This window comes from Saimiri boliviensis, chromosome 6, assembly GCF_048565385.1.
Source record: "Saimiri boliviensis isolate mSaiBol1 chromosome 6, mSaiBol1.pri, whole genome shotgun sequence".
Taxonomy (NCBI): Eukaryota; Metazoa; Chordata; class Mammalia; order Primates; family Cebidae; genus Saimiri; species Saimiri boliviensis.
This window is the reverse complement of record NC_133454.1, coordinates 65,187,160-65,212,675: the sequence shown is the minus strand read 5'-3', so window position 1 is coordinate 65,212,675 and position 25,516 is coordinate 65,187,160. Positions and strand designations below refer to the sequence as shown.

General features: G+C 41.4%; 1 protein-coding gene across 6 annotated transcripts in view; it reads left to right on the top strand.

Annotated features, from left to right (window-relative positions):
* The window catches only part of PRDM10 (PR/SET domain 10), a 100,265-nt gene that overhangs the window by 42,428 nt on the left and 32,321 nt on the right, over positions 1 to 25,516 (top strand). For all 6 annotated transcript variants that reach the window (XM_074400871.1, XM_074400875.1, XM_074400874.1 and 3 more), the window contains exons 3-9: positions 1,067 to 1,231; positions 3,102 to 3,161; positions 13,724 to 13,949; positions 15,994 to 16,235; positions 18,123 to 18,326; positions 23,118 to 23,190; positions 25,291 to 25,408. In XM_074400871.1, the coding sequence (XP_074256972.1) occupies positions 1,067 to 1,231; positions 3,102 to 3,161; positions 13,724 to 13,949; positions 15,994 to 16,235; positions 18,123 to 18,326; positions 23,118 to 23,190; positions 25,291 to 25,408 (1,088 nt within the window). The remainder of the gene's footprint in view (positions 1 to 1,066; positions 1,232 to 3,101; positions 3,162 to 13,723; positions 13,950 to 15,993; positions 16,236 to 18,122; positions 18,327 to 23,117; positions 23,191 to 25,290; positions 25,409 to 25,516) is intronic.

The following is a 25,516-nucleotide window of genomic DNA, read 5'->3' as shown; positions in this document are numbered from 1 at the left end:
TTCCAGACCTTCGATAGCAGATATCAGGCCATGTGCCAAGCTCAGGCCTTCAGTAATTCAGTCCTCCAAAGTTGACCACTCAGAAAATATTTTACAAAAATCGCTATCTGTTTTAGTTCCTTAAGTCTTGGGAGAAAATTATTTACTCCCGTGACAGCTGAAATAGTTGTCCAGAACCCCTTAAAAGTACTTACGTGTCTTCACCTACCTGGTAAGGAAGAGTTCTAGTCCGTTCATTGTTTCAGCAAGCATTTACTGATACACCTCCAGTATGTCCTTTGTGTACAAAGCAACTTGCATGAAAGAAAGTGACCTTATTTATTTATTGTTTGAGACGGAGTTTCACTCTTGTCACCCAGGCTGGAGTGCAATGGTGCAATCTCAGCTCACTGCACCCTCCGCTTCCTGGGTTCAAGCAATTCTCTTGTCTCAGCCTCCCAAGTAACTGGGATTACAGGCGCCTGCCATCATGCCTGGCTAATTTTTACATTTGTTTAGTACAGACGGAGTTTCACCATGTTGGCTAAGCTGGTCCTGAACTTCTGACCTCAGATAATCCACCTGCCTTGGCGTCCCAAAGTGCTGGGATTATAGGCATGAGCCACCGCGCCTGGCCGAAAGCGACTTTATTTTAATGTGTTCACTGAAAGGCACTCTTAGTTATAAAGTAGAATTCTTATGATGTGTTGAGAGCAATTGGCTTTTGAGTCTTGACATATTTTTTCACATCACAAAGTAATTTGTGTTTTTTATTCTGGTAGTGTTGTCAAGCAGGAACCTTCAGTGTCGTTTCCAGGATTAATTAACCACGCCCTTATTACTCCTCAAAAGAGTTATCTGCATTGGACATTTGAGGCAAAGGGGAATATAACTCGGCTGCCTAACATTTAGCAGTAAATCAATGACAAGATCCTTGGGTCCTCCTCTAGTCACCAGCTCACTGAACATGAAAGTGTATCCATCCCTATTTTCCTTTCATCGGGGATTAGAAGCCCAGGTGTGCTTGTTGATCACTTACCTTGTGAGACTGACTTGGTTCTATGTCCTTGCCTGCTTTTTACACCAGGTGCACTTTGTTCCGGACACTGGAACAGTGGCTCAGATCGTCTACACTGATGACCAGGTTCGCCCACCCCAGCAGGTGGTGTACACGGCAGATGGTGCCTCCTACACATCAGTGGATGGTCCAGAGCACACGCTGGTGTACATCCACCCGGTGGAAGCTGCGCAGGCATGTGAAAGATAATTTGTTTATAATTTGTTAAGTAACTAATTAGCCAGTTACTTGTGTTTACTTTCTATCAGTCATTGTGCTAGGTACTCGTGTGCAGAACATCTTCAGATAAGATTTGTGCTCTCAAGGAGCTTGTAACCCCAACTTGGCAGAGGAAGATGTGATTTATGTCTCCACACTAAATGCAATAAGGAGTTAGAGCATGGCTTTGCATATAGCTCTTCTCTCCGGTGACTGTTGACTAGGTTATGAGTTTGTAATTATACCTAAGTATCAAGAACCAGGCCAAAATGGTTTGACTCTTTCAGCTAAATGTGTAAGAAAGAGTCCTGCTAAGCTCATTAAGTACCACTTCTTAGTAACTTACTGATTTGCAAGCCTGTAATAGAAGCAAAGGTGGTTACTGGTAAAAGCCTTACAATTACATCTGCTTTTATTTTTTGCCAGTGACTTGCAGTATAGCTTCCAAATGAGTGACACCAATATCCCCCAACATGTAAATGTTAATTTACATTATTAGCACTTTGCAACATATAAAGTACTTTGAAATGTATATCTTTACATCTATACTTTTATAGTAGCATTTTGGTAATAAAAATTTGCCCTCATTTGATATTTCATAAAGAGGCTCAGCTCATTCCCCAAAAGAAATGAGGCCTACCTAATCATTGCCTTTCAAATCTACATACAGAATCACTGAATACTTAATGGTACTTTTGGAATATCTCTGCTTAAGTTTTAGTCCCCTGCCTATATTGAAATAAGATTAGTTTATGTAAGAATGTCCTTTGACCAACTTTTAGTTTGTTGCAATGTTACTAAATGTCTGATTTTGGATAATTTTTATTTTATTTACTTATTTTTATTTTTTTGAGACAGAGTCTTGCTGTGTCTCCTAGGCTGGAGTGCAGTACTGCAATCTCAGCTCACTGCAACCTCTACCTCCTGGATTCAAGTGATTCTCCTGTCTTAGCCTCCCAAGTAGCTGGGACTACAGGCACCCACCACCACAACCAGCTAATTTTTGTATTTTTAATAGAGATGGGATTTTGCCATGTTGGCCAGACAGGTCTCAAACTCTTGACCTCAGATGATCCTCCTGCCTTGGCCTCCCAAAGTGCTGGGATTACAGGCATGAGTCACCGCACCCGGCCAGATTTTTTAAAACCTTAGAAGAAAGGACATTTTTCTGGATTAGAGATATTAATTAACTGTGGTGCCCTGGCTCTAATAGTTTTGAAGAATTTTCTCTAGTTAGCTTTGGTGCATCATGACCCAACTTACTGCATCTTTATGATGATTAGTATTTTTCTTTTAATTATGACTTTACTGACTATCCAAAAAAGAACCCATGGAACATTCAGTTCAATTTATTTTCCTTCCCTTCTGATAACAAACATGCACTTACATTTGAAATAGCTGTAATCCTTGGGTATGTAATCCTCTTCTGTATGCCTGTCTGTCTCCATCAATTTTCATTTAATCACGTCTACTCCTATGAGTAGTGTTAGGTGTGAACATGTGAACCCTTGTTTATGTCATGTCTCTTTTGTTTTCATGAGATGCCTTTTTAACTGTGACATTCAACCCCAAGAGGGGCTTTGCTTCAGAGTAAAATTGTGAAGTAGGTTAGCCATTGGGATCATTAGCTTATGCAGTCTTTTTGGAGCCATCTGAATGAAAGGCTTTCACTAAATTTAAGATTACTGTCTTTATTTTCTTTATTAAAGAAAGATTGTTACTAGCTAAAATGGGAGTTAACTTTTCTAAAAATTGATACTTAGCTTAGCAGTAGGATAATCTTTCTGTGTAGGCAGGCTAGCTAAAGATCTACTGATAATTTTTTTTTTTTTTTTTTTAAATTTAGACTCTGTTTACAGACCCAGGCCAGGTAGCTTACGTCCAACAGGATGCTACAGCTCAGCAGGTAATGAATTGCCTTTTTTCTTGTTTGTGGATAACTCTGTGAATGCTACTGTGCCTGGAATGTCCCCATTCCTTTGCACTGCGCCATCTCTGGATGTTTGTTTCTTATGTACTAAGAATGTTCTCCAGCTCCTTTAATGAAAACAAAACAAAATGTAACATAATACTAACATATTTCATTAAGTATATATTGGAATAATCTGGTAGCAGAAAGTGATTTATCAGAGAAATTTTTAAAAATAAGAATATAAATGGTATTGGTTCAAGTACCAAAGAATAAACATGAGGTTTAAAAGTGTCTCTTTTTTTCTTGAAATTGGGATAGTTTTTGTACTTGCTCTATTTTTAAATACTGAAAAAAATCCTGCTTAAATTACATAAAAATTTGGTCCAATTTTCCTCATGCCAGCTTCTGAAAAGTTGAGTTCTTCTTGGTTTTCTTTTAAAACACTTCTTTCCCATTACCTTCATTCCTAATATATTCTATTTGGCTTTGATGACTTCCTCATTTTCTGCAAGAATGTGAAAGTGATAAAGAAGGTGTGGGAGCAGCTGAGCACAGAGGCTTACGCCTGTAATGCCAGCACTTTGGGAGGCTGAGGTAGGAGAATTGTTTGAGACCAGACTGGGCAACATAGTGAGACCCCATCTCTGCAAAATTTTAAAAATTAGCCTGTGCACTCCTGTGGTCCCAGGTACTTAAGAGGCTGAGGTGGAAGGATCCCTTAAACCCAGAAGTTTGAGGCTGCAGTGACCTTTGATTGCACCACTGCACTTCAGTGTGGGTGGCAGAGTAAGACCATGTCTCAAAAAACCAAATAGGTTTACTTTCATGTCAGGTAATTTGACTATAATTTGTCTGTATTACTGAGTGCCATGACTTATTAATAATTAAATTATTCTCATTAAGAAGCACTTTCTGGCTGGGCGTGGTGGCTCACGAGTGTAATCCCAGCACTTTCTGAGGCTGAGGCAGGCAGAACACTTGAGATCAGGTGTTCGAGACCAGTCTGGCCAACATGAAACCCTGTCTCTACTGAAAATACAAAAAAATTAGCTGGGTGTGGTGGCAGGCGCCTGTAATCCCAGCTACTTGGGAGGCTGAGGCACAAGAATCACTTGAACCTGGGAGGTGGAAGTTGTAGTGAGCCAAGATCATGCCACTGCACTCCAGCCTGGGTGATAGAGTGAGACTCTGTCTCAAAAAAAAAAAAAAAAAAAAAAAAAAATTTAAGTTAAATTTTAAAAGAAGCACTTTCTGCTTTTTAATTTCTTGGTAGAAGATTTGTATGCTTCTATTTTAAAATTTAGAAAATCAACACTAGTTATATTAATATCATCTGAAATACAGAGAGGGTTGTTAGGAGCCTTTGTTATATAAGTTGGGGTTAAATTCCTTCATAACTGGCAGTGAACTGCAATATAGTGGGGTCTTTGAACTTAAATGAGAATTCTTCTTTATTTTAATAATTTTCTGTAGTAATTAGGTATATTCTTGACCAAAACCAACCTTATTTCTGTAAATACTCATTGATTCTATCAAGCAAACAATGGATCATATATATATGGATTATATATATATAAAATCCTGTATTACTGAGTGCCATGACTGATTAATAATTAAATATATATTAAATTAAATATATATATTAGGATATACTACTATATATAGTCTTCATTTATTATTTTACATGTAGATTACTTCCTTTTTTTTTTTTTTTTTGCTGCTATAGAAAACACTATCATAGGTATTGTATCAGATTATTTCCTTAGCATAAATACCCCAAAGATAAATGGTAGAGACAGAAGGTATTTATATTTTAAGTTAAGAACCCAGCTTTTTGTAAAAGTGAAAAAAGATACAAACATAAAACCAATGAAATAAAAACCCAGAATCCTAAATTTGAATTGGAGTATGAATACAGACTTGCAATATGCTTTCTCTTAAAATACGTATTTTCTGGCCAGGCGCCTGTCATCCCAGCACTTTGGGAGGCCGAGGTGGGTGGATCACCTGAGGTCAGGAGTTTAAGACTAGCCTGGCCAGCATGGTGAAACCCTGTCTCTACTAAAAAAAAAATACAAAAATTAGCCAGGCATGGTGGCCTGTAATCCCAGCTACTCTGGAGGCTGAGTTGGGAGATTCACTTGAGCCTGGGAGGCAGAGGTTGCATTGAGCTGAGATTGTGCCACTGCACTCCAGCCTGGGTGACAGAGCAAGATTCTGTCCCCAAAAAAAAACAAAAAAAAAAAAACAAAAAAAGAGGCTGAGTGTGGTGGCTCATGCCTGTAATCTCAGCACTTTGGGAGGCCAAGGCAGGTGGATCACCTGAGGTCAGGAGTTCGAGACCATCCTGGCCAATATGGTGAAACCCCCATCTCTACTAAAAATACAAAAATTATCTGGGCATGGTGGCTCATGCCTATAATCTCAGCTACTTGGGATGCTGAGGCAGGAGAATTGCTTGAACCCAGGAGGTAGAGGTTGTAGTGAGCTGACATTGGGCCACTGTACTTCAGCGACAGAGCGAGACTGTGTCTCAAAAACAAAACAAAAAACGAAAAAAAACCCTTGTGTTTTCTAGTTCTGGCCATTGAAGTAGTTTAGACACACTGATCAACCCAGTAGCAGTGAGTATCCCTAATGCTAGGATGTGCTCTCTTAAATACAATTCACCAGCAAAAGGAATTAGGACTTCTTGGAGAAATGGCAGATTCTAGCTCCGGGGCAGGGAATGTACTGATGAACTTGGAGCATCGTTTCTTCTTTGAATACAGGGCTGCTATTAAAAACTTCTGGTTTCCTATGGCAAGAACTCGAAGGGGCCAAAATGGGTCAAATTGACTTGTAAAAAAGGATAACATCTGCAATAGATTGAAGTACTTACATATACATAGTCTACAAGTTCATACTGACGCTAAAAGAAATAATTCATTGGTCACTTTTTGAGGATGCTAGAATTTACCATATTATTCTAAAAACTGGTAAATGGAGAAAAAGAATCCTGCCTTTTTCCTTGAAGGTACTCAGGTAACCAATTACTTGCTGAGGGAATTTTCTTTATAGAAACATTCTTACTAATAAATAAAGAGGGGAAGATTGACTTAGAATATCACCATTTTGCAGCCCCTAATGACACAATCTAGGCAATGATTATCAACGGTAGTCTGAAACCATCAGGAAAAAACTAGGGAATGGTATAATGGATAGATCCGAGTGTTACCAACTTAATCCTCTGACCATTCTTAATGTCACCAACAGAGAGACAGCCATTCATGATATGCCTCCTGCTTCCTATTGCATTATACCATATATGAAGTATTCTTCCCAAAAAAAACTGGAATCTGATTGTCTAGATTCAAGTACCAGCTAGGAAGCATGGTAGACAAAATGGAACAAATTAAAAGATACACACAAATGCAGTCAGCAAAACCAGCGTGCGGGAGATTCTCTAGCACAAATGGTTTGGTTTCTTTTACAAATAAATTGCAAGGGAAAAGAGGAAGGGGAGCTTACGTATTAAAGGAGACGTCATAGGCATATCAGTTAGATGCAATATGTGGACCTCGTTTGGATCCTGATTTGAACAAGCCAACTGTAAAACAATATATGAGGCAATTGGGGAAATCATAACACTAAGTCAATATTTGATAGATTAAGAAATGACAGCCGGGTGCAGTAGATTGCGCCGGAATTCCATCACTTTGAGAGACTGAGGCAGGCGGATCACCTGAGGTCAGGAACTGGAGACCAGCCTGGCCAACATGGTAAAACCCTGTCTCTACTAAAAGTACAAAAATTAGTCGGGCATGGTGGTGGGTGCCTGTAATCCTAGCTATTCAGAAGGTTGAGGCAGGAGAATCACTTGAACCTGGCAGGCGGAGGTTGCAGTGAGCCAAGATCACGCCATTGCACTCCAGCCAGGGGAACAAGAGTAAGACTCCATCTCAGAATGAAAAAAAAAAAAAAAAAAAAAAGACTAATTTTTTAGGTATGATAAGATAAGCAATCTAAAAGTAATTTCATTTTAGAGATATATGCTCAACTATTTACAGATAAAAACATATAACGTCTTGGTTTTGCTTCAGAATAATCCAGTGAGGGCGAAAGAAGGTGGGAGATTAGCTGAAATGAGATTGGCCGTGAATTGGCCAGGCACGGTGAATTCCATCTATAATCCCAGCACGTTGTGAGCCCCGAGACAGAAGGACCACTTGAACCCAGGAGTTAAAGACAAGCATGAAGCTGAGCTGGTTTTATAAAAAAGAAAAAGAAAAAAAGGCCAGTCTAGGCAACATAGTGAGACCCCTGTCTCTACAAAAACTTAAAAAATTAGCCAGGCATGGTGGCACGTGTCTGTAATCCCAGCTACTCGGGAGGCTGAGGTGGGAGGATCACTTGCACCTGGGAGGTTGAGGCTGCAGTGAGCTGTGATTAAGCCACTCTGCACTCCAGGCAGACATTTTGTTTTTAAAAAAAATGAAAAGAAGGCCGGGCGCGGTGGCTCAAGCCTGTAATCCCAGCACTTTGGGAGGCCGAGGCGGGTGGATCACGAGGTCAAGAGATCGAGACCATCCTGGTCAACATGGTGAAACCCCGTCTCTACTAAAAATACAAAAAATTAGCTGGGCATGGTGGCGTGTGCCTGTAATCCCAGCTACTCAGGAGGCTGAGGCAGGAGAATTGCCTGAACCCAGGAGGCGGAGGTTGCGTTGAGCCGAGATCGCGCCTTTGCACTCCAGCCTGGGTAACAAGAGCGAAACTCTGTCTCAAAAAAAAAAAAAGAAAAGAAAAGGTTGATGCCATGAGTTAATTGTTGAGCTGAGTTATGGATACATGAGGTTTATTATACTATTCTATTTGATATTTGTTTGAAATTATTTTGAGAATTGATTTTCTTAATTGCTTTTCAGACACTGAAAATACATGTATTCCTGCCAACAATGTAGTGTACAAGAGTGCCCCATTTCCACACACTCTTGCCACACTGAGTATTTGCATTCTTTTCAAATTTTGCCAATCTGATAGACAAATTTTTGTTGTGTTAATATTAAGGGATAGTTTTAATTAGAGGTTCCATTGCCATTTGCACTTCAAAGAGCCCTTCATCTTTTCCAATCTCCAAAAGCAATCTGCTTGTTTCATGTTTTGTTCAAAAGGAAAGTTGTACTCAGCTCCACGAACCCTGACGTTACAAGGCAGTGTAACTATTGGCTTAGCATCTTTCTTCATGGCAGTTTTCTTTCAACCAGCACAGTTTTTATTTCTGGTTATAACACCTCAGCGTTTGTCAGTTTATTTGGTGACCTGGATAAATTCTGGATAGAAAGTTAGGTTGAGGGTTTAACACAGATGATGGTTGGTTTTTTGGTTTTTTGGTTGTTGTTTCTTTCTTAGCCAAAAGGTTCCTATTGTATTTTCAGTTGTTTTTAGTGGGGGTAAAACGTGCTTGAAGCCTTTTTCGTGTATGCATTCCCTCCTCCTTAACAAAGGCATCAGTGGTCTCCAGGCATAGTCTCCTCTTTGTTTTTGAAAACGAACATGTGTGACTCCCCACACACTGAGAAGAAAATATGCTGCACTGATAATTGGTCTCAGTAGGAATCAAGAAGCATTCTGTTGTGTGTGCTGTCCAGAGTCGTTTCATCTTTCACCTCTCAAATAAATTGTACCCTGAAACGCATTATGTCCTTTCAGAAATAATTACAGAGAGTGGTATTAAGTAGGAAGGAGAAAGCATACCATAAGTTTATAGATCCCTTTTTCTTTCACTGCGTTTTATTGTATATGACAAAATGCAGAGGATTAAATGGTTGTGTTTCATACTCTTTTCCTCCAAGTGAAACAGACACACACTGCTTGCCAGCCTACTGCCTGGATATGACCTCAGGAGCATGTGTGGTTACCTTGTTGCACAGGTATTCAAAGTGTGGGTGGTTTGCCTCTTCTGCTGCCCTCCTTGAATAGACTGAATTCCTTAGGGCCATTGTGATGTAGTGGAAAAAGCAGTGCAGAGTCAGAATTTAAATTTCATTTCTGCCACTTAGGAGCATTGTAATATCACCTGACCTCAAAGGAATTCAAATATATGCCTAGTACTGAGTAAACACCAGCTGAATTTGAATTTGTGATTCATTAAACAAATTTGTAATGCATGCCTGCTGTGTGTTAAGCTCTGTGTTGTCTAGAAATACACAGTTCTTACCTAGAAATGATTGTCACCAGCTCTTTCTATTCCTTTTCAACAGTAGTTTGCATGTTTCTGGTAAATATCCAAACTCTGCTTTTAGCATCAGCTCTTAAAGATAAAGGTAATGTTTAAGTGTTTCCTTTTGCCACAGTCTGTTAGGAGAGACATCCAGCATGGGGAGGTGAAGGCTGTTGGTTTTATCTTGATGTCAGCTTTCTCAGCAGTGGCAAGCAGCCAGTCACCATGCCAAACCAGAGTCCTTATAACAGCATCTGTTGGGGAAAAAATACATCGTGGTTTCACTAGAATAACTGAATTGCTGAATCCATTCTTTCAGGTTGGCTCTGCAGAATGAATTTATGAGTAGTAGAGGTGCATATATGCTTTGGTTTGTTCAGTGTATGATAACATTTATCACTGACTCTGGCATAATGCTTAAGTGCTTAGGACAAGGGCCGTTATTTTAAGCTGTACTCTGATGGGGAGCAGGAATACAGTCACTTCCTGCAGGTTCTGGTGAGGAGGTCGAGGTGAAGGTGGCCATAGCAGCGGCACCGCCAGAAGTTCCCTGTGGAGTCCTCACCTTTACAGGGCATTTAATGCTGTTTTTATTGAAGCTGAGGCAGAAGCGTCTTCCAGAATTTTGGCCTCCCATGTAAAACTTTCTAAAAGATGCCGAGTTACAGAAGTGGAATGTTAGGCAAAAGTTAAATGAACACGTGTTAAGCGTGCAGACGCAGTGCGAGATAGCCAGTTTGAGGTGCTTTCTGGACTCTGCGTGTTTCAAATGTTGGGCGATGCTCGCACATTGCCAGTGCAAGTCAGGCCCTCAGTAAACACACTCAGTATCATTGCTCTATGTAGAGTTCTTTATTATTATTATTATTATTATATTATTATTATTTGAGAGAGGGCCTCGCTGTGTCACCCAGGCTGAAGTGCAGTGGCCCCATCACAGCTCATTGCAGCCTCAACCTCCTGGGCTCAAACAGTTCTCCCATGTCAGTCTCCTGAGTAGCTGGGACCACAGGAGGCATGTGCCACAACTGCCCAGCTAAATTTTGTATTTTTCGTAGAGACAGGGTTTCACCATGTTGCCCAGGCTGATCTCGAACTCCTGGGCTTAAGTGATCCTCCTACCTCAGCCTTCCAGAGTGCTGGGATTACAGGCATGAGCCCTCATACCTGGCCTCTTTTTTTTTTTTTTTTTTTTTTTGAGATGGAGTCTCACTCTGTCACCCAGGCTGAAGTGCAATGGTGCGATCTCAGCTCACTGCAACCTCCTCCTCCTTGGTTCAAGCGATTCTCCTGCCTCAGCCTCCTGAGTAGCTGGGATTACAGGCACCTGCCACCATGCTTGGCTAATTTTTGTATTTTTAATAGAGACAGTGTTTCACCATGTTAGTCAGGCTGGACTTAAACTCCTGACCTCAGATGATCCACCTGCCTCAGCCTCCCAAAGTGCTGGGATTACAGTCATGAGCCACTGTCCCTGGTCCCGGCCTCTTTTAGAGTTTGGTAAGTTCCGACTGAGAGGCACAGCAGGAAAAGGATGTTTCTGCGAATTGCCACAAAGACGTCTCTAGATGCCTGAAGGGATTAATGTCACTTCCTGAAAGGCCAAATATCTCTCAACAAATTAATCTTCATTGAGCACCTACTTTATGCTCAGCAATCTTTTAAATTTGAAGAGGAAGTATATAATATTGTCATGGTCCTCAAAGAACTTAGGATAATAATGAATAACACTAAGCACATATTAAATGCTATACACTCTGCTACTGGCCTTCTATACATGTTGTTTCACTTAACCCTTACAACCACCTGAAGCGTGTATTACCGTGTCCATTTTACAGACAAAGAAACTGAGGTTCAGAGAAGTGTAGTAACTTGGTAAGTGGCGGGGCAAGGATTTTACTCAAAATGCCTGACTCTGAAGCCCGTAGTCTACTTCCCTGAGGTGCAGTTGGAGAGGCAAGATGGACTCACGTGAAAATGCATACTCATCACCAAAACAGATGGTGTTTGGCAATGGATGCAAAGCTGTAGGGATGATGTGTGAGGTATCTGGATCAAGAGTCTAAAGATCTTGGTGGATAGGAAAAACAGATAAAAGTAGTGAAAGGAAATTTACTGGAGATAAGTGCAAAATCCCCTATTTAAGGAAAAATCAGCTCTTGAAGTCCTGAGGAGGGGAAAAATGGTTTAATAACACTCTATGAGGGGAAAAGAAGACAGGGATTTTAGTTATCTGCAAGTTCAAGATGGGTCTGCAGGAGAACACTGTGGCCAACGTAAACACGAATGCACCCTGATGTTGTGTTAATAAAAGTATGGAATCCACCGAGAAATAAATGAAGACGACAAGATGATCAGGGAGCTGGGAGTTTGGTCATGTGAGAAATGACTGAAGGAATTAGGGTATTTTGGCCTTCAAATATTTGATTCTTGTGGCAGAAGGGTTACACTGATTCTACTTACCTCCAGAGGAGAGTCCTGGGCCCCAACCAAAGTGCGGAAGATCTGGGCTTCACAGAAGTTGTTGTAGAACTATTCCAGAATGATTCAGGCTGCCTGGCAAGGGCATGAAGTGTGGAAGCAGATGCTGAGTGCTGTTGTGGAGTGGGATTCTCCGGTTCCAAGGGCTGCAGGAGTTGAGAGCAGAGGAGACTCAGGGAGGGCTGGATGCGTCAGAGGCGGCTCACTGGGAAACTGGAATGTGCTAGGATTTAGAAGGTTGATGAGGAAACAGCATTCTAGGTGAGGAAAACAACATATGAGAAGATAAAGGGAGTGGTTTTTTGTTTTTTGTTTTTTTTTTTTAGCCAGAGTCTTGCTTGGATGCCCAGCCAGGCTGGAGTGCAGTGGCAAGATCTTGGCTCACTGCAACCTCTGCCTCCCGGATTCAAGTGATTCTCCTGCCTCAGCCTCCCTAGCAGCTTGGATTACAGGCATGCATCACCATGCCCAACTAATTTTTGTATTTTTAGTAGAGATAGGGTTTCTCCATGTTAGTCAGGCTGGTCTTGAACGCCCAACCTCAGGTGATCTGCCTGCCGCAGCCTCCCAAAGTGCTGGGATTATAGGCGTGAGCCACTGGGTCTGGCCCCAGGAGTGGCATTTTTTAAAACTTGATTTATTGAACAGGACATTGCTTGAGTATGACCTTGTGCTAGTTGGGCAGGAGGAACAAGATTGAATAAAGGGAATCTAGGCCAATGTATGATCCCATAACACTTAGATTGGAGGCAGGAGAACTTTTTAAGGTACCATTTTTATTTTCTGACAGGATATTTGATAGGATAACATTAACTTAATACATGACCCAAACTGTGTCTTATTTGCAGGAGACTGACTTTAGCATGATGAAACAAACAGGCATCTCATCTCTTTCTTTCTTTCTTTTTTTTTTTTTTGGAAACATAGTCTTGCTTTGTTGCCCAGGCTGGAGTACAGTGGCACGATCTCGGCTCACTGCAGCCTCCACCTCCTGGGTTCAACTGATTCTTCTGCCTCAGTCTCCCAAGTACCTGGGATTACAGGCATGCACCACCATGCCCGGCTAATTTTTATATTTTTAGAAGAGATGCGATTTCACCATGTTGGTCAGGCTGGCCTCGAACTACTGACCTCGTGATCTGCCTGCCTCAGCCTCCCAAATGCTGGGATTATAGGCATGAGCCACCACATCTGGTCTCTTTCATTTTTACTTAAAAACTTCAGCCTGTTTGAGCTGTTTAAAAGGAGAGCTGTCAGCTATTGAACTTTGTCAATCATGTGTTGTATGACATGTTAATTTTAAAAGAGAATTGGTTGAGGATAGGTCAACTCATTCCCCCTGCTACTGTGGTGTGTCTACTCTGGAAAGGCAAGAGGGACCCCCACCCCAGGTTTAGTTCAGAGGTGGAAGCTGACGATCTCTCATGTGCACACATTGAAATGGTCTGTTGCTTACCTTTTTGAAGTCTCTGGGAGACAGGGCAGGCTTCTTGAACAGTGTGAGTGAGCAAGAAAGAAACCAGGTTTTGTTGAGTTGAAAGGGGTGGGGTCAGGATGCAGGTGGTCAGGGCCTTGCCAGTTTTGGATCTCCCACTGCTGCCAAATGAAGGAGCACCAGAGCCGTCTTAGTAGGCTGCCCAGGTGTGGGACAGAAGGGGCAGAGGAAGGGTGGAGGCTTGAAAGCTGTGAGCAGTCAGACATCAAAAATGAAGCCAGCTCCTCCTCACAGCCTGTAGATGGAAGTCATTTTTCCAAGGTCTGGTATGAAGACTAGATTCTGACCAGCCCTTGTGCCCTGTTTGTGCCAGCCGGCACCAGTGAACTCAAATAGGTGTCCGAGTCTGCTTACTCTGTGCCTTCATCTTTTGCCCAGGCCTCATTGCCAGTGCATAACCAGGTGCTGCCTTCAATCGAGAATGTGGATGGGTCCGATCCTTTGGCAACTCTGCAGACCCCTCTAGATAGACTGGAGGCGAAAGAGGAAGAGGATGAGGATGAGGATGAGGACACTGAGGAAGAAGAGGAAGAAGACGGTGAGGACACAGATCTGGATGACTGGGAGCCAGACCCGCCCCGGCCCTTCGACCCGCACGACTTATGTAAGTATGGGCACTCGACTCCCCCAGGGAAGCTGTGTCCATCTTGTGCGTGTGTGTGAACATAGCTCCCGTAAACCAGGTCTTTCTCTGTGCAGCCACTGGGCTACATTCTCTGCAGGCATCATTTTACCTGGCCTTTACTGCAGCCCTTTGAGGAACACTGTCATTTGTGTTCCAATTTTACTGATGAGTAAACTGAAGCTCAGAATATTGGGCAGCTCGCTTGGGGTCACATAGGGACGAATGAGGCCCAGGCAGCCGAGCCCAGGTCTCTTACACCAGAGCTTCAGCCACCAAACCACCATGGTAGATTTGCCCAGTCCTGCTCTCTTCAGCCACATCAGCGTTAAGAAGTTTGCCTTGCTGCTTTGCCTTTGCCATGATAGCCTCTTAAGAATGTTGTTCTATCCCGGGTGGATAGCTTTCCCAGGGCCGTGCCAATAATTTGAGGGTCAGGACTCCAGCTCAGGCAGTCTGGCCCCTCAGCAGCACCCTTCATCAGCTACCCCATCCTACTGCCTGCTGGGGGTTCAGATTCCACCACCAAATCATTGTTTCTTTTGATTTTCTTGTTCTTATGGCAAAGTGCTTACTCATTAATTGCATTACTGAGGCCCTTCAGAGCTTTGTGGTTTCATCCGTCCTTCTGTATGGTGGTGGTAAAATGTGTCTGCTTTGGCTCAGTGTTCAAGCTTCACATCTAATCCCAATCTAAGAGAGAACTTGCTTGTTTTGGTTTTCCTTGAATTCATACATTTTCTTTCCTTTTTTTTTTTCTTTTGAGACAAGTTCTTACTCTGTCTCCCAGGCTGCAGTGCAGTGGCCCAAGCTCAGCTCATTGCAGCCCTTTACCTCCCAGGTTCAATCAGTTCTCAGGCCTTAGCCCGCAGAGTAGACTAGTTGGGACTACAGGTGTATACCACCACGCCCAGCTAATTTTTTTTTTTTTTTTTTTTTTGTATTTTTAGTAGAGACGGGGTTCACCATGTTGGCCAGACTGGTCTCGAACTCCAGACCTCAAGTGATCCACCTGCTTCAGCCTCTCAAAGTGCTGGGAGTACAGGCTGAGCCACTTTGCCCGGCCAAATTAATACATTTTCAAGGCAACTCCTAAGAAATGCACAGAAAATCACTTTATTTAAAAAATAATACAACACAGCTCTGTTATTTGAGAACGGTAGAAATTAAAAATACCTTTTTCCTAAACCAGGTCACCACGTAGCCAGAGTAGGGTAAAGCACGTTAAGCGTGTTAAGGGTCGCGGGCGTGGGCTCTTTGTGGTTCATTTGCTCCTCTCCGTTTTGGGGCTGTACCTGCCTCATTCTGGCAGTTTACTTACAGATGGGTGCTCCTGGCAAAGAGGCCGTGTGTGTGGCCGGACTGGTGCAAACTGAGTGCTCTTGGAATGATCTGAAAATGTCCATCCTGTCAGGGCTGAGCTAGTCGTGTCATCCCAGTGAATGAAGAAGGAAGGGGATTTGTTCCTTTTAACGTTATCTAACCAGTATGCGCTGAACTTTCAGACTGCGCAACCCTTATTCTGTTTGACTTAGACAGGCTGAGATAAGACTTCTGCAACTTCCTTTGAGAAAATTGATTCAACAGTATTGTCAGGGTTCCTCCCTGGCCCCTGAATAGTTTTATTGAGATAATCTGCATACTATAAAATTCACCCATTTTGTCTCCTCTGATAGTGCAACATTTAGCCTGATAAGCTCTTTTTACACTTCAGACATGTCATAATTGATTTGTAAATTTAGTGGTCACTATTCAAAGTACTCTCCGGCAGAGGAGTAAGTCATGGCCTGCAGATCGCTTTTGGCAGGCATAAGCAAATTCTGTCTGATTTTAGAGGAGAATTACGGGATTTTTGCTGGTCTACCAGAGAGAATGTATTACCATTGAGTGGGTAGTGCCATTAGGAGTTAATTGAATTTTGGCTTGAAAACATAGACTTGGGGATTTTTCAGGTCAGAATTTTTTGCCTCACGTCAGGTCATACTGAGGAATAGGACTTTTCTTCAAGACTCTCTCTCTTTTGCAGGGTGTGAGGAGTGCAATAACGCGCATTCTTCGGTGTGCCCGAAGCACGGCCCCTTGCACCCGATCCCCAACCGGCCGGTGCTCACCCGTGCAAGGGCGAGCCTCCCCCTGGTGCTCTACATAGACAGGTTTCTGGGCGGGGTGTTCTCCAAGCGGCGCATCCCCAAGCGCACACAGTTTGGGCCCGTGGAGGGGCCTCTCGTCAGGGGCTCGGAGCTGAAAGACTGTTACATTCACCTCAAGGTAACTGATGCTTTATCACACTTCACTCCTGTTCTTCAGCAGTGTTTCGGGGAGCACTGTATTGTCTACTGGATCCCTTGTTTCTGTTTCTTGGCAGCTGTTTGCTAGTATTCTTTTTATCTTAACTTGGTTAAATGGAAATTCACCAAGAAGATGGAGATTGCAATTTTATTCTCTGAAAGTGTTATATGAATTATTTGGAGAAGGGTAGTTCTTAGGGGCTACGGTAGTTTTCTAGGGCTGCCATAGTAAAATACCACAGGCCAGGAGGCTGAAACAATAGACATTTGTTTTCTCACTGTTCTGGAAGCTGGACGTTTGAGATCATGGCGTTGGCAGGGTTGATTTTTTCTGAGGTCTCTCTCCTTGGCTTGAAGAAAGCCACCTTCTCACTGTGTCCTCACAGGGTCTTTCCGCAGTGCTTGTGTGTGTCCATGTCCTAATCTCCCCTTCTTATTTATTTACTTATTTATAATTTTTACATTTTGATTTTTTTTTGAGATGGAGTCTTGCTCTGTCACCAGGCTGGAGTGCAGTGGGACTCTCTTGGTTCACTGCAACCTCTGCCTTCTGGGTTCAAGCAGTTCTCCTGCCTCAGCTTCCCGAGTAGCTGGGACTACAGGCACATGCCACCATACCCAGCTAATTTTTGTATTGTTAGTAGAGATGGGATTTTACCATGTTGGCTAGGATGGTCTCTATCTCTTGACCTCGTGATCCACCCGCCTCGGCCTCCCAAAGTACTAGGATTACAGGCAAGAACCACTGCGCCCGGCTAATTTTTCTATTTTTTATGGAGACAGGGTCTTGCTATGTTGCCCAGGTTGGTCTTAAACTCCTGAGCTCAAGTGATTCTCCTGCCTTGACCTCTCAAAAGTGCTAGGATTACAGGCGTGAGCCCCCTCGCCTGGCCCATCTTCCCTTCTTATAAGGACCAGTCCTGTTGGATTAGGGCCCGCTCTAATGACCTCATTTTAAATTAATTACCCCTTTAAAAGTCCTGTCTCCAAATGCAGTCACAGTCTGAGGTACTGGGTGTTAGGGCTTCACCATGGATTTTGAGGAAGACACAGTTTAGCCCATAACAGGAGCTTGTTTTCTTTATTTAAAAAAATTTTGATTGAAATGCAAAGAGAATTATGTAGGCTTAATGTAATCTGCTATGTGCTAGTAATGTTTGCGAGAAAACCACTTTCGAGTTTTGAAACAAGTCTGACCTATAGACTCTGGTTAAAGAATAGCTTCCTGTGTGGTGAAGTATGTTTATATTCATCTGTTTACAACTGACCCTTTTGCTTCTGTCCAGCCCTCTCTGCTGTCCGCTTTTTAGATAACGGCTCCAGAGAACTAGGAAAGGGCAGTGGAAAGGGGTGAATATTTGGGATGTGTTTTTTGACAAATCAGCTGCTGTCATGGGGAGGTTTTCTTTGAGTTCTCAAAATCTCCATGTAAGAATATTACTTTGTAAAGAGAAATTCCTATCCCTGGGCTGCTTATTATAAATGAATGCAATGAAACCCCAATAGGAGGCAAATTGTAATGAACTAGAGAGTATTTTGCTTGCATTTTCTGCACACTTGTAGGATGTTTTGTCATGTTCGTTTTGTGAAATATTAACTAAAGCTACGCAATTAGATTAACTGTTACGTTTTGCCAGGTAATTTTCTTACAGGTGAGGCTTCAGAAAATATCTTTTCCCTTTGGCATTTGGCAACTTATAAGTTATAGGTCCAGGATTTTTCCAGATACAAAGAGAAGAGCCAGGATATATGGTTAATTTTAGGAGCAATACTTTGTGTATTGTGACATTACAAAATGCGTCTCATATTGAAGGTTTTGTTTTGTTTTGTTTTGTTTTTGGTGTGGCTTTTTGCTTTTTTTCTGCAGGTTTCTCTTGATAAAGGGGACAGAAAAGACAGGGATTTGCATGAAGACCTGTGGTTCGAGTTGTCTGATGAGACGCTTTGTAACTGGATGATGTTTGTACGGCCAGCCCAGAATCACCTGGAGCAGAACCTTGTGGCTTACCAGTATGGCCACCATGTGTATTATACAACCATAAAAAATGTGGAGCCCAAGCAGGAACTGAAGGTACAGTGCCGCCAGACCCTGCTGCTATTTGCTAGCAAGAGTGATTTTTAGAGCTTTTTGCAATTTTATTTCTTTAAAGTGGGATTGCTAAAAAAAAAAAAAAAAAAAAAAAAAAAAGTCATTTTCTGGTTATTCACATACTTTTTGAGTAGCTACCATGTAGTGTACACATGGTATACTACATAATCCTGTAAATAGAATGGTAAGTATATGGCTTTTATGCTTATCAAAGGGCCTATGTAAGGCTGTGCATGGTGGCTCGTGCCTGTAATCTCAGCACCTTGGGAGTCCCAGGCGGGTGGATCACTTCAGGTCCAGAGTTCAAGACCAGCCTGCTCAACATGACGAAACCCCATCTCTACTAAAAATACAAAAATTAGCTGGGTGTGGCAGGTGCCTGCAATCCCAATTACTCATGAGGCTGAGGCAGGAGAACCGCTTGGACCAGGAGATTGTGTAGAGCCAAACTCCATCTCAAAAAAAAAAAAAAAGCCTACCTGAAAGCACTAGGTCCACGGGGTAAGGAGGTAGTTGTTTTGGGGAGCAGACCGGTCTAGATGCTTCTCTACTTGTGATGGAGTTGTATCCCAATAAGCTTCATTGCAAACTGAAAATATTGTAAACTGAAAGTGTATGTACTACACTCAACCACTACATCGTAGCTCAGCCTCGCCTGCCTTAAATGTGATGAGAACACTTGCATTAGCCTACAGCTGGGCAGAATTAACACAGTGCCTATTTTATAATAAAGTGTTGACTATCCCATATAATTTATTGAATACTGTACTGAAAGTGAAAAGCAGAACGATTGTATGGGCACGCAGAAGATTTCTACTGAAGGTGTCTCACTTTCGCGCTATCGTTACATCAAAAAATTGTAGTCACACCATTGACAGGAACATATCTGTTTCTGTGGTGGAGTGATTAAAGATGTTGGTTAACTTCATTTACACACTGCATAGTTGGGAAAATGATTTTTAGATGTATGGGCAAGATGTTTAGCTGTATGAGCAATAATTTTTTCTTTATATGAATATTTTACTCAAAGAATTATATGTGCATTTCAGAAATATATTTTTGGGTGATAACTATCGAAATTTATCTAAATAGTAATTCTCGATGACAATAAAATTTTGCTATGATTCTAAATGAAAATTCCTTTTTAAAAATAAAGCTTTTATTAAGAACATGCCAAAAGAGGGGATCAGAATACTCTTTAGCTTCCTGATATAAATGAAAAATAGGCAAGAAATGATCATATAAGTAAGTACATGAACATTGAATTGCACAGTGCCTCCATATGGTACAAATTAGAAATGGATACCTCTCTTGAGGGAGAAAGAATCCTGGATTTTTTTCAAAATCCTGGATTTTGTGCAAAACCTCTGTTTTTGAAACCATCAGCTAGAGAATCCATAAACCCTGAAGAAAATATGCAAAAGGAGATTCGTATCTCATACCATGTATTTCAATAAATTCCTGATTAGAAAAAAAAACTGAGGGGAATTTTTTTAACTGTGAAGGGGAGATTTTTTTCTTTTAAACCAGTACATGGGACTATGAAGATGGACAGAAACAAATATGAATATAATAGTTCAGTGTAATGAACAACCATAAAACAAAAAGGAAAGAACAGAATGGAGGAAATATTTGTAATACACATGAAAAGGTTCAACTATGAACATTGACAGACGTCACTGCACCCAGGTGGACAAATGAAAAAATGTCAGGAATTGACTTTATCTGGAGGAGGAAACAAATAGTAAGAAAATGTTTAAAAACAGAAAAAAGAGCGAATGCATTCTGGGCTCAATACCTAGATGATGGGTCCAGCAAATCACCGTGGCACATGTTTACCTATGTAACCTGCACATCCTGCATGTGTACCCTGGAACTTAAGCAACTTAAAATTTTCAACATTAACCATTTAAAAAACCCTCAAAATAACTATGAGCTACTATTTACATTAAGTTAGCAAAAATAAATGGGTACAGTACAATGAATGAATGTTTTTTAGAAATAGGAATGTTAATTGTAGAATTGCATTATTTCGTAAAATATTTCTGGAAGTATGTAGCAAAAATGTTCTTGGCTGAGTAAATCTAATCCTTGAAAGTTAAGCAGAGGAAATAGTTACAAAAAGAAGACAGAACTAGTCTATACTGTATTTTACTAACTCTAAGATACCAATGACTTTAGAATGCACTATTATTTTATGTTCCATTAAGAAAAAAATGCTACCTATTAAATCATAGTACTTTTTAAAAATAAAAAATGGTTAGAAGGAGCTATTTTAGACTTATTTTGACTTATTTTTAAAATTACATCGTACTTGTGCATTCATGAAAAGGCACGCTGAAGCAAAATAAATTGGTTGCGGTATAAACCGCTTTGCGTGCAGAGTCTGACTTCTTTTTCCTGCATCACTGTTTGACTTCATCGTGGATATTTGTGCAGTTTTGTATGCTGTCATCTTCTGGACCATTGAGAGCATTGATGCAGCTGCAATGTTTTTAAAATAAGTGTTCTGCTGTTGCCCCTGGGATGTTTCCCCAAGCCACTGATCACCTGCCTGCAAGTTTTGATACGGTGCTTTCCCATTTGTCTGAACTCATCTGTGTCTTTTTCCTCAATTGAATCACGTATCCTCGGAACTGGAGAGGCTTTGGATCCAGTCTGTAGGAAATTTCTGACTGCCGATGCCTTACTGAGAAGCCCTGCAGGATGCACGCCAGCCTTGCATGGCTTTCAGATTTCTTGTGTTTGTTCTGAGGGAAATGGCAAATCTTTTTGGCCTTTGGCGTTGCTTGGCAAGCGTTCACTCATCGGGTGTCAGTGGGCTTATAACTGAATGGGGCGAGAACAGTACAAAGAGCTTGGCCAGGTTTTTGTAGGAGCAGTGTGCAGGTAGCAAGAGCTCCACTGTGGCCATGACTGTAGAAGGCCCTGGAGTGTGAGACACGTCCTGACTTCTGACATGTTAAAATACTTAAAAATATACCTTGGAATTGATAGATTAGGGTATAATTTGTGATAGTAAAATGATAATCCATCTAAAAGTACAACTACAGGGGCATAGTTAATTAAATTATAGAACACAGACTATGTAGACGATTATTCCATGGTAAAGTGTCTTTATGAATGTTTCCATATATTTTAAATAATAGTCCATAGCAATTATATATGATTAATTCATTTAGTAATTGATATATTGAACTCCTACTATGTTTGAGACCCTAGAAAACACAGACTAGCTCCCTGTGTTCTGAGAACCTGTATTCTAGAGCAGAAATGGACAGAAAGATGTAAAGAAGCAAATAATATCTCATGGGATAAGTTCCATGAAGGAAACAGTTGGTGCAGAAAGAGCAGGTAACAAGAAAGGGACCGATTTTGATGTGATGGTTAGGGAAGGCCTTGCCGAGGAGGCACTATTGAGGCTGAGAACTATGGAATGGGGCCAGCACTACTGAGGGTCAGAGCAGGGGTGAGGGCAAAGAGCCCAGGACTTGTGGAGGTGAAACAGCAGAGCTGAAGGCTTGGGGTGGGGAAGCGCTTGGCATGTTTGAGCAGCTGAAAGCAGGCTCCATTGACTGAAGCGTGGGTCAGGGAGACTGGTAAGGGCTGAAGTTGCTTTTCCAAGTTGGGGAAATCGTGGAGCCCTTTGGAGATTATCATAAAGCGTTTCAGGTTTACTGTGAGATGAGAAGCCATTGCCTGCATCACAAGATCTGATTGTGTATTCTTTTTATTGATAAATGTTAGTTTTACATATTTTGGGATACATGTGATATTTTGACGCCTTTTATACGATGTGTAATGATCCAGTTAGGGCAACTGGGATTTAAGGAGACCACTCTGGATCCTGTGTAGATTGCAGAGGAAAGGAGAGGCTAGTCAGAAGGCCAGGTGTTTATCCAGGCAAGAAATGGTCTTGGCATGCATCAGGGTGGCAGAAGCAGAGATGGAGAACATCTGAGGGAGCAGCAGTCCTTGCTAAAGGTACATAGAAGCAAGCAGAGAAATCAAAGGTACCTTTCAGGTTTCAAATCTCAGCAACTGGGTGGAAGGTATTTATCAAGATGGGGAAGATGGGTGGGAGTGTGAGTTGGAAAGCACTGAGAATTCCATTCTGGACATGGTAAGTTTGATCTGTTTGTGAGACATACGAAATATCTAGTTGAACACACTCAGAGGGAACAGAGAAAGAGAGTCTGGGATAGCGATATTAATTTGGGAGTCATTAGCATAGTTGGTTGGAAATGGATGTGGTCACTTGAGGTCAAAATAAAAAGGCCCTACACTCAGACTAAGTTTTGAGCCACACCAATATTTAGAAGTTAGGGAGAAAGAAAAAGGCAAACAGAATGAGCAGAAGTAGCCACTGGGTGGGCGGGAGAAGGTGGTTGTCTTTGAAGTTGTCACTGGTGATCCCAATGAGGGCTGTTTGGTGGCAGCCACTATGGCTACAACCCTATAAAAACCGGTGTTTAAATATAGATAAGAAATCTGAGGAGGCTGTTTTATTTAGATGAAGAGACGATGATTATAATTCTAGTAACCATTTTCTGAAAAAGAAAAACCATGCAGTGTGTCTTGGCAAATGAACTTCCTGACTGATCTGCTGGAAAGGTATTGCAAGAGGAGCTCACAGCATGATCTTTTTTTTTTCTTTGTTAATGGGCTGTGGAAAAGCCTGAATTGTTTCCTGTAAGCAGGGGAAATAATTTAAGCATGCAAAGAACATCTGGTGATGTCCCCAGTTCTTGATGATATACTTGCTTCTTGCAGGTGTGGTACGCCGCATCCTATGCTGAGTTCGTGAACCAGAAAATTCATGACATTTCTGAGGAAGAAAGGAAAGGTGGTTAGACATTTATGTTTTACGTTTTCTATATGAATTCTAAATTGTGTATCATCACATCTTTATGAAACTCTGTTTTGTCTCAACATATTTCAGAAGCTATTCCAGTAGGTTTCTTAGAGACACACATCTTCATCTAATTCAGGGTCAAATTACAATGACATATTTACATTTCTTTCATCGGTGCTGGAAAATAATATTTAATATAATGAAAACTTCCAAATACAAAATTAGAACCTAGATTAGAGGACAGTTCCTATCCAGATTTTATCATCTCTGAGGATATACCAAGATAGGCATTGACTTTATTTTTAATGCAAATATCACTGAAGTATAATCTACATGCAGAAAGCTGCACACATCCTAAGTATACAGCTTAAATTTTCACAAAATAAACACACCCATGTAACCTGCACCCAGATCAAGAAACAGAGCATTACTGCGCCCCAGAAGTTTCTTTGTGCTGCCTTCTAATTCCTGCTCACTCCCAAGTGTAACTCTCTCCTGACTTCCAGCACCACACATAAGATATGCTTATTATCAAACTGTGCATAATAGAATTATGTGACATGTACCCTTTTGGTGCCTGGGTATCTTTTGTTCAACATGGTATTTATGAGCTTCATCCACATCGGTGTATATAATTATAATTTATTCATTCTCATTGTTATTTGGTATTTGAGTATATAAATATACAACAAGTGATTTATCCATTATGTTGTAGATTTGGTTGTGAAATGCACTTCTGTCACTAACTCTCCAGAGTTAGATCAAGTTTCACAGGTCCAGGGCAGTCATCTGCAAGACACCCCTGACTTCAGACACCAGCTGCAGGCTCTGGGGCTCCCAAGCCCCAGCCCAACTGGCTACAAGTTAGGAGGTTCCCAGTAGCTCCCCAGGTTTGAAAATTCACAAGAAGGACTCGCAGAACTCGGAAAAGTACTGCTTTTAAGGATGGCCATTTTCTTACAAAGGATATAATAAATCCTTTTGTTTATTATAATATATAAATAGATATCTAATATATAAAAATATATGGTTTTTATATATTAGGGCCAGCCAAATGAAGAGATACATATGGTGCCAAATGAAGAGATACATATGGTGAGGTCTGGGAGATCCCAAAATGTCCTCAGGACGTGCCACCCTCCTGGCACATTGATGTATGATTCCCAACCATAGAGGCTCACCTGAGCTTCAGTGTCCATTACATAGGCATGACTGATCCAATCATTGGCCAGGTGATCAAGCTTGATTGCCAGCTTCCCCACCTCCCCCTTCTTCCGTGAGGTCAGGCTAATAACCCCTGGCTCCAAGCCCCACATTTCTAATTACGTGGTTGAGCTTTCCTGCATGGCCTGTCCCCACTCTGAAGCATCTCATTAGAATAAATTTGGGTATGTTTATGGGATGAGGCACCATGAATAACAAAGACACTCCTATTACCCAGGAAATTCCAGTGACTTAAAGGTTACCAACTAGGGACAAAGACCAGCTAGATTCTTTATTACACAATAAGATCATTTCTAGTTTTTGGCTATTTTGAAGAGTGCTGCTGTGACCGTTCTTATGTGTCTTTTAGTGAACGTATGTGCACATTTCTGTTCGTGTATATCTGGGAGTGGAGTTGCTGGGTCATGGAGTATGCCTATATTCAGCTTAGTGGATACTTATGAACATTTTGCTAAAGTCATTATACTGGGCATTGACTTTGAAGTTATTTGTGCGAAAATATACCCTCAGATGATGAAACTGGGTTCTGAATCGCTAGGTTATCTGAATACAGATGTTTGCAACATCTTTCATGTTTTCAGTGTGATGAGGTCATGTGTGTGTGTTGAGGCTGTGAGAGGGTGATGTGAGGGTATTTGTTCCCTTGATGTCTTGCACGGATGCATTAGAAAATAAGATCCTAAAAACCAACTCTGCCAAATTTTAGCTTTCGATTTGATAACAAAACAGTAATGTAAATAGCAGATACTGTACAGTCATGAACCCTTTGGGCTGCAGTAAGATAAGAATGGTGGGGATCGCAGGCATTTGAGTTTTGTCGGTGTCTGTTGATCATCAGCCCTTATGATTTCTCTCCTGTGACTGTAGTTCTTCGAGAGCAAGAGAAGAATTGGCCCTGCTATGAATGTAACCGCCGATTTATAAGCTCAGAGCAGTTACAACAGCACCTCAATTCTCATGATGAGAAACTAGATGTGTTTAGCAGGTATGTATGAGGGAGAAAGGCTCACAGACTGAGTTTATAAAGGTTCAGAATCATTTCCGTATTATATTAGCTATCATTCTGTATTAGCTAGAGACACTAGCTAATGAG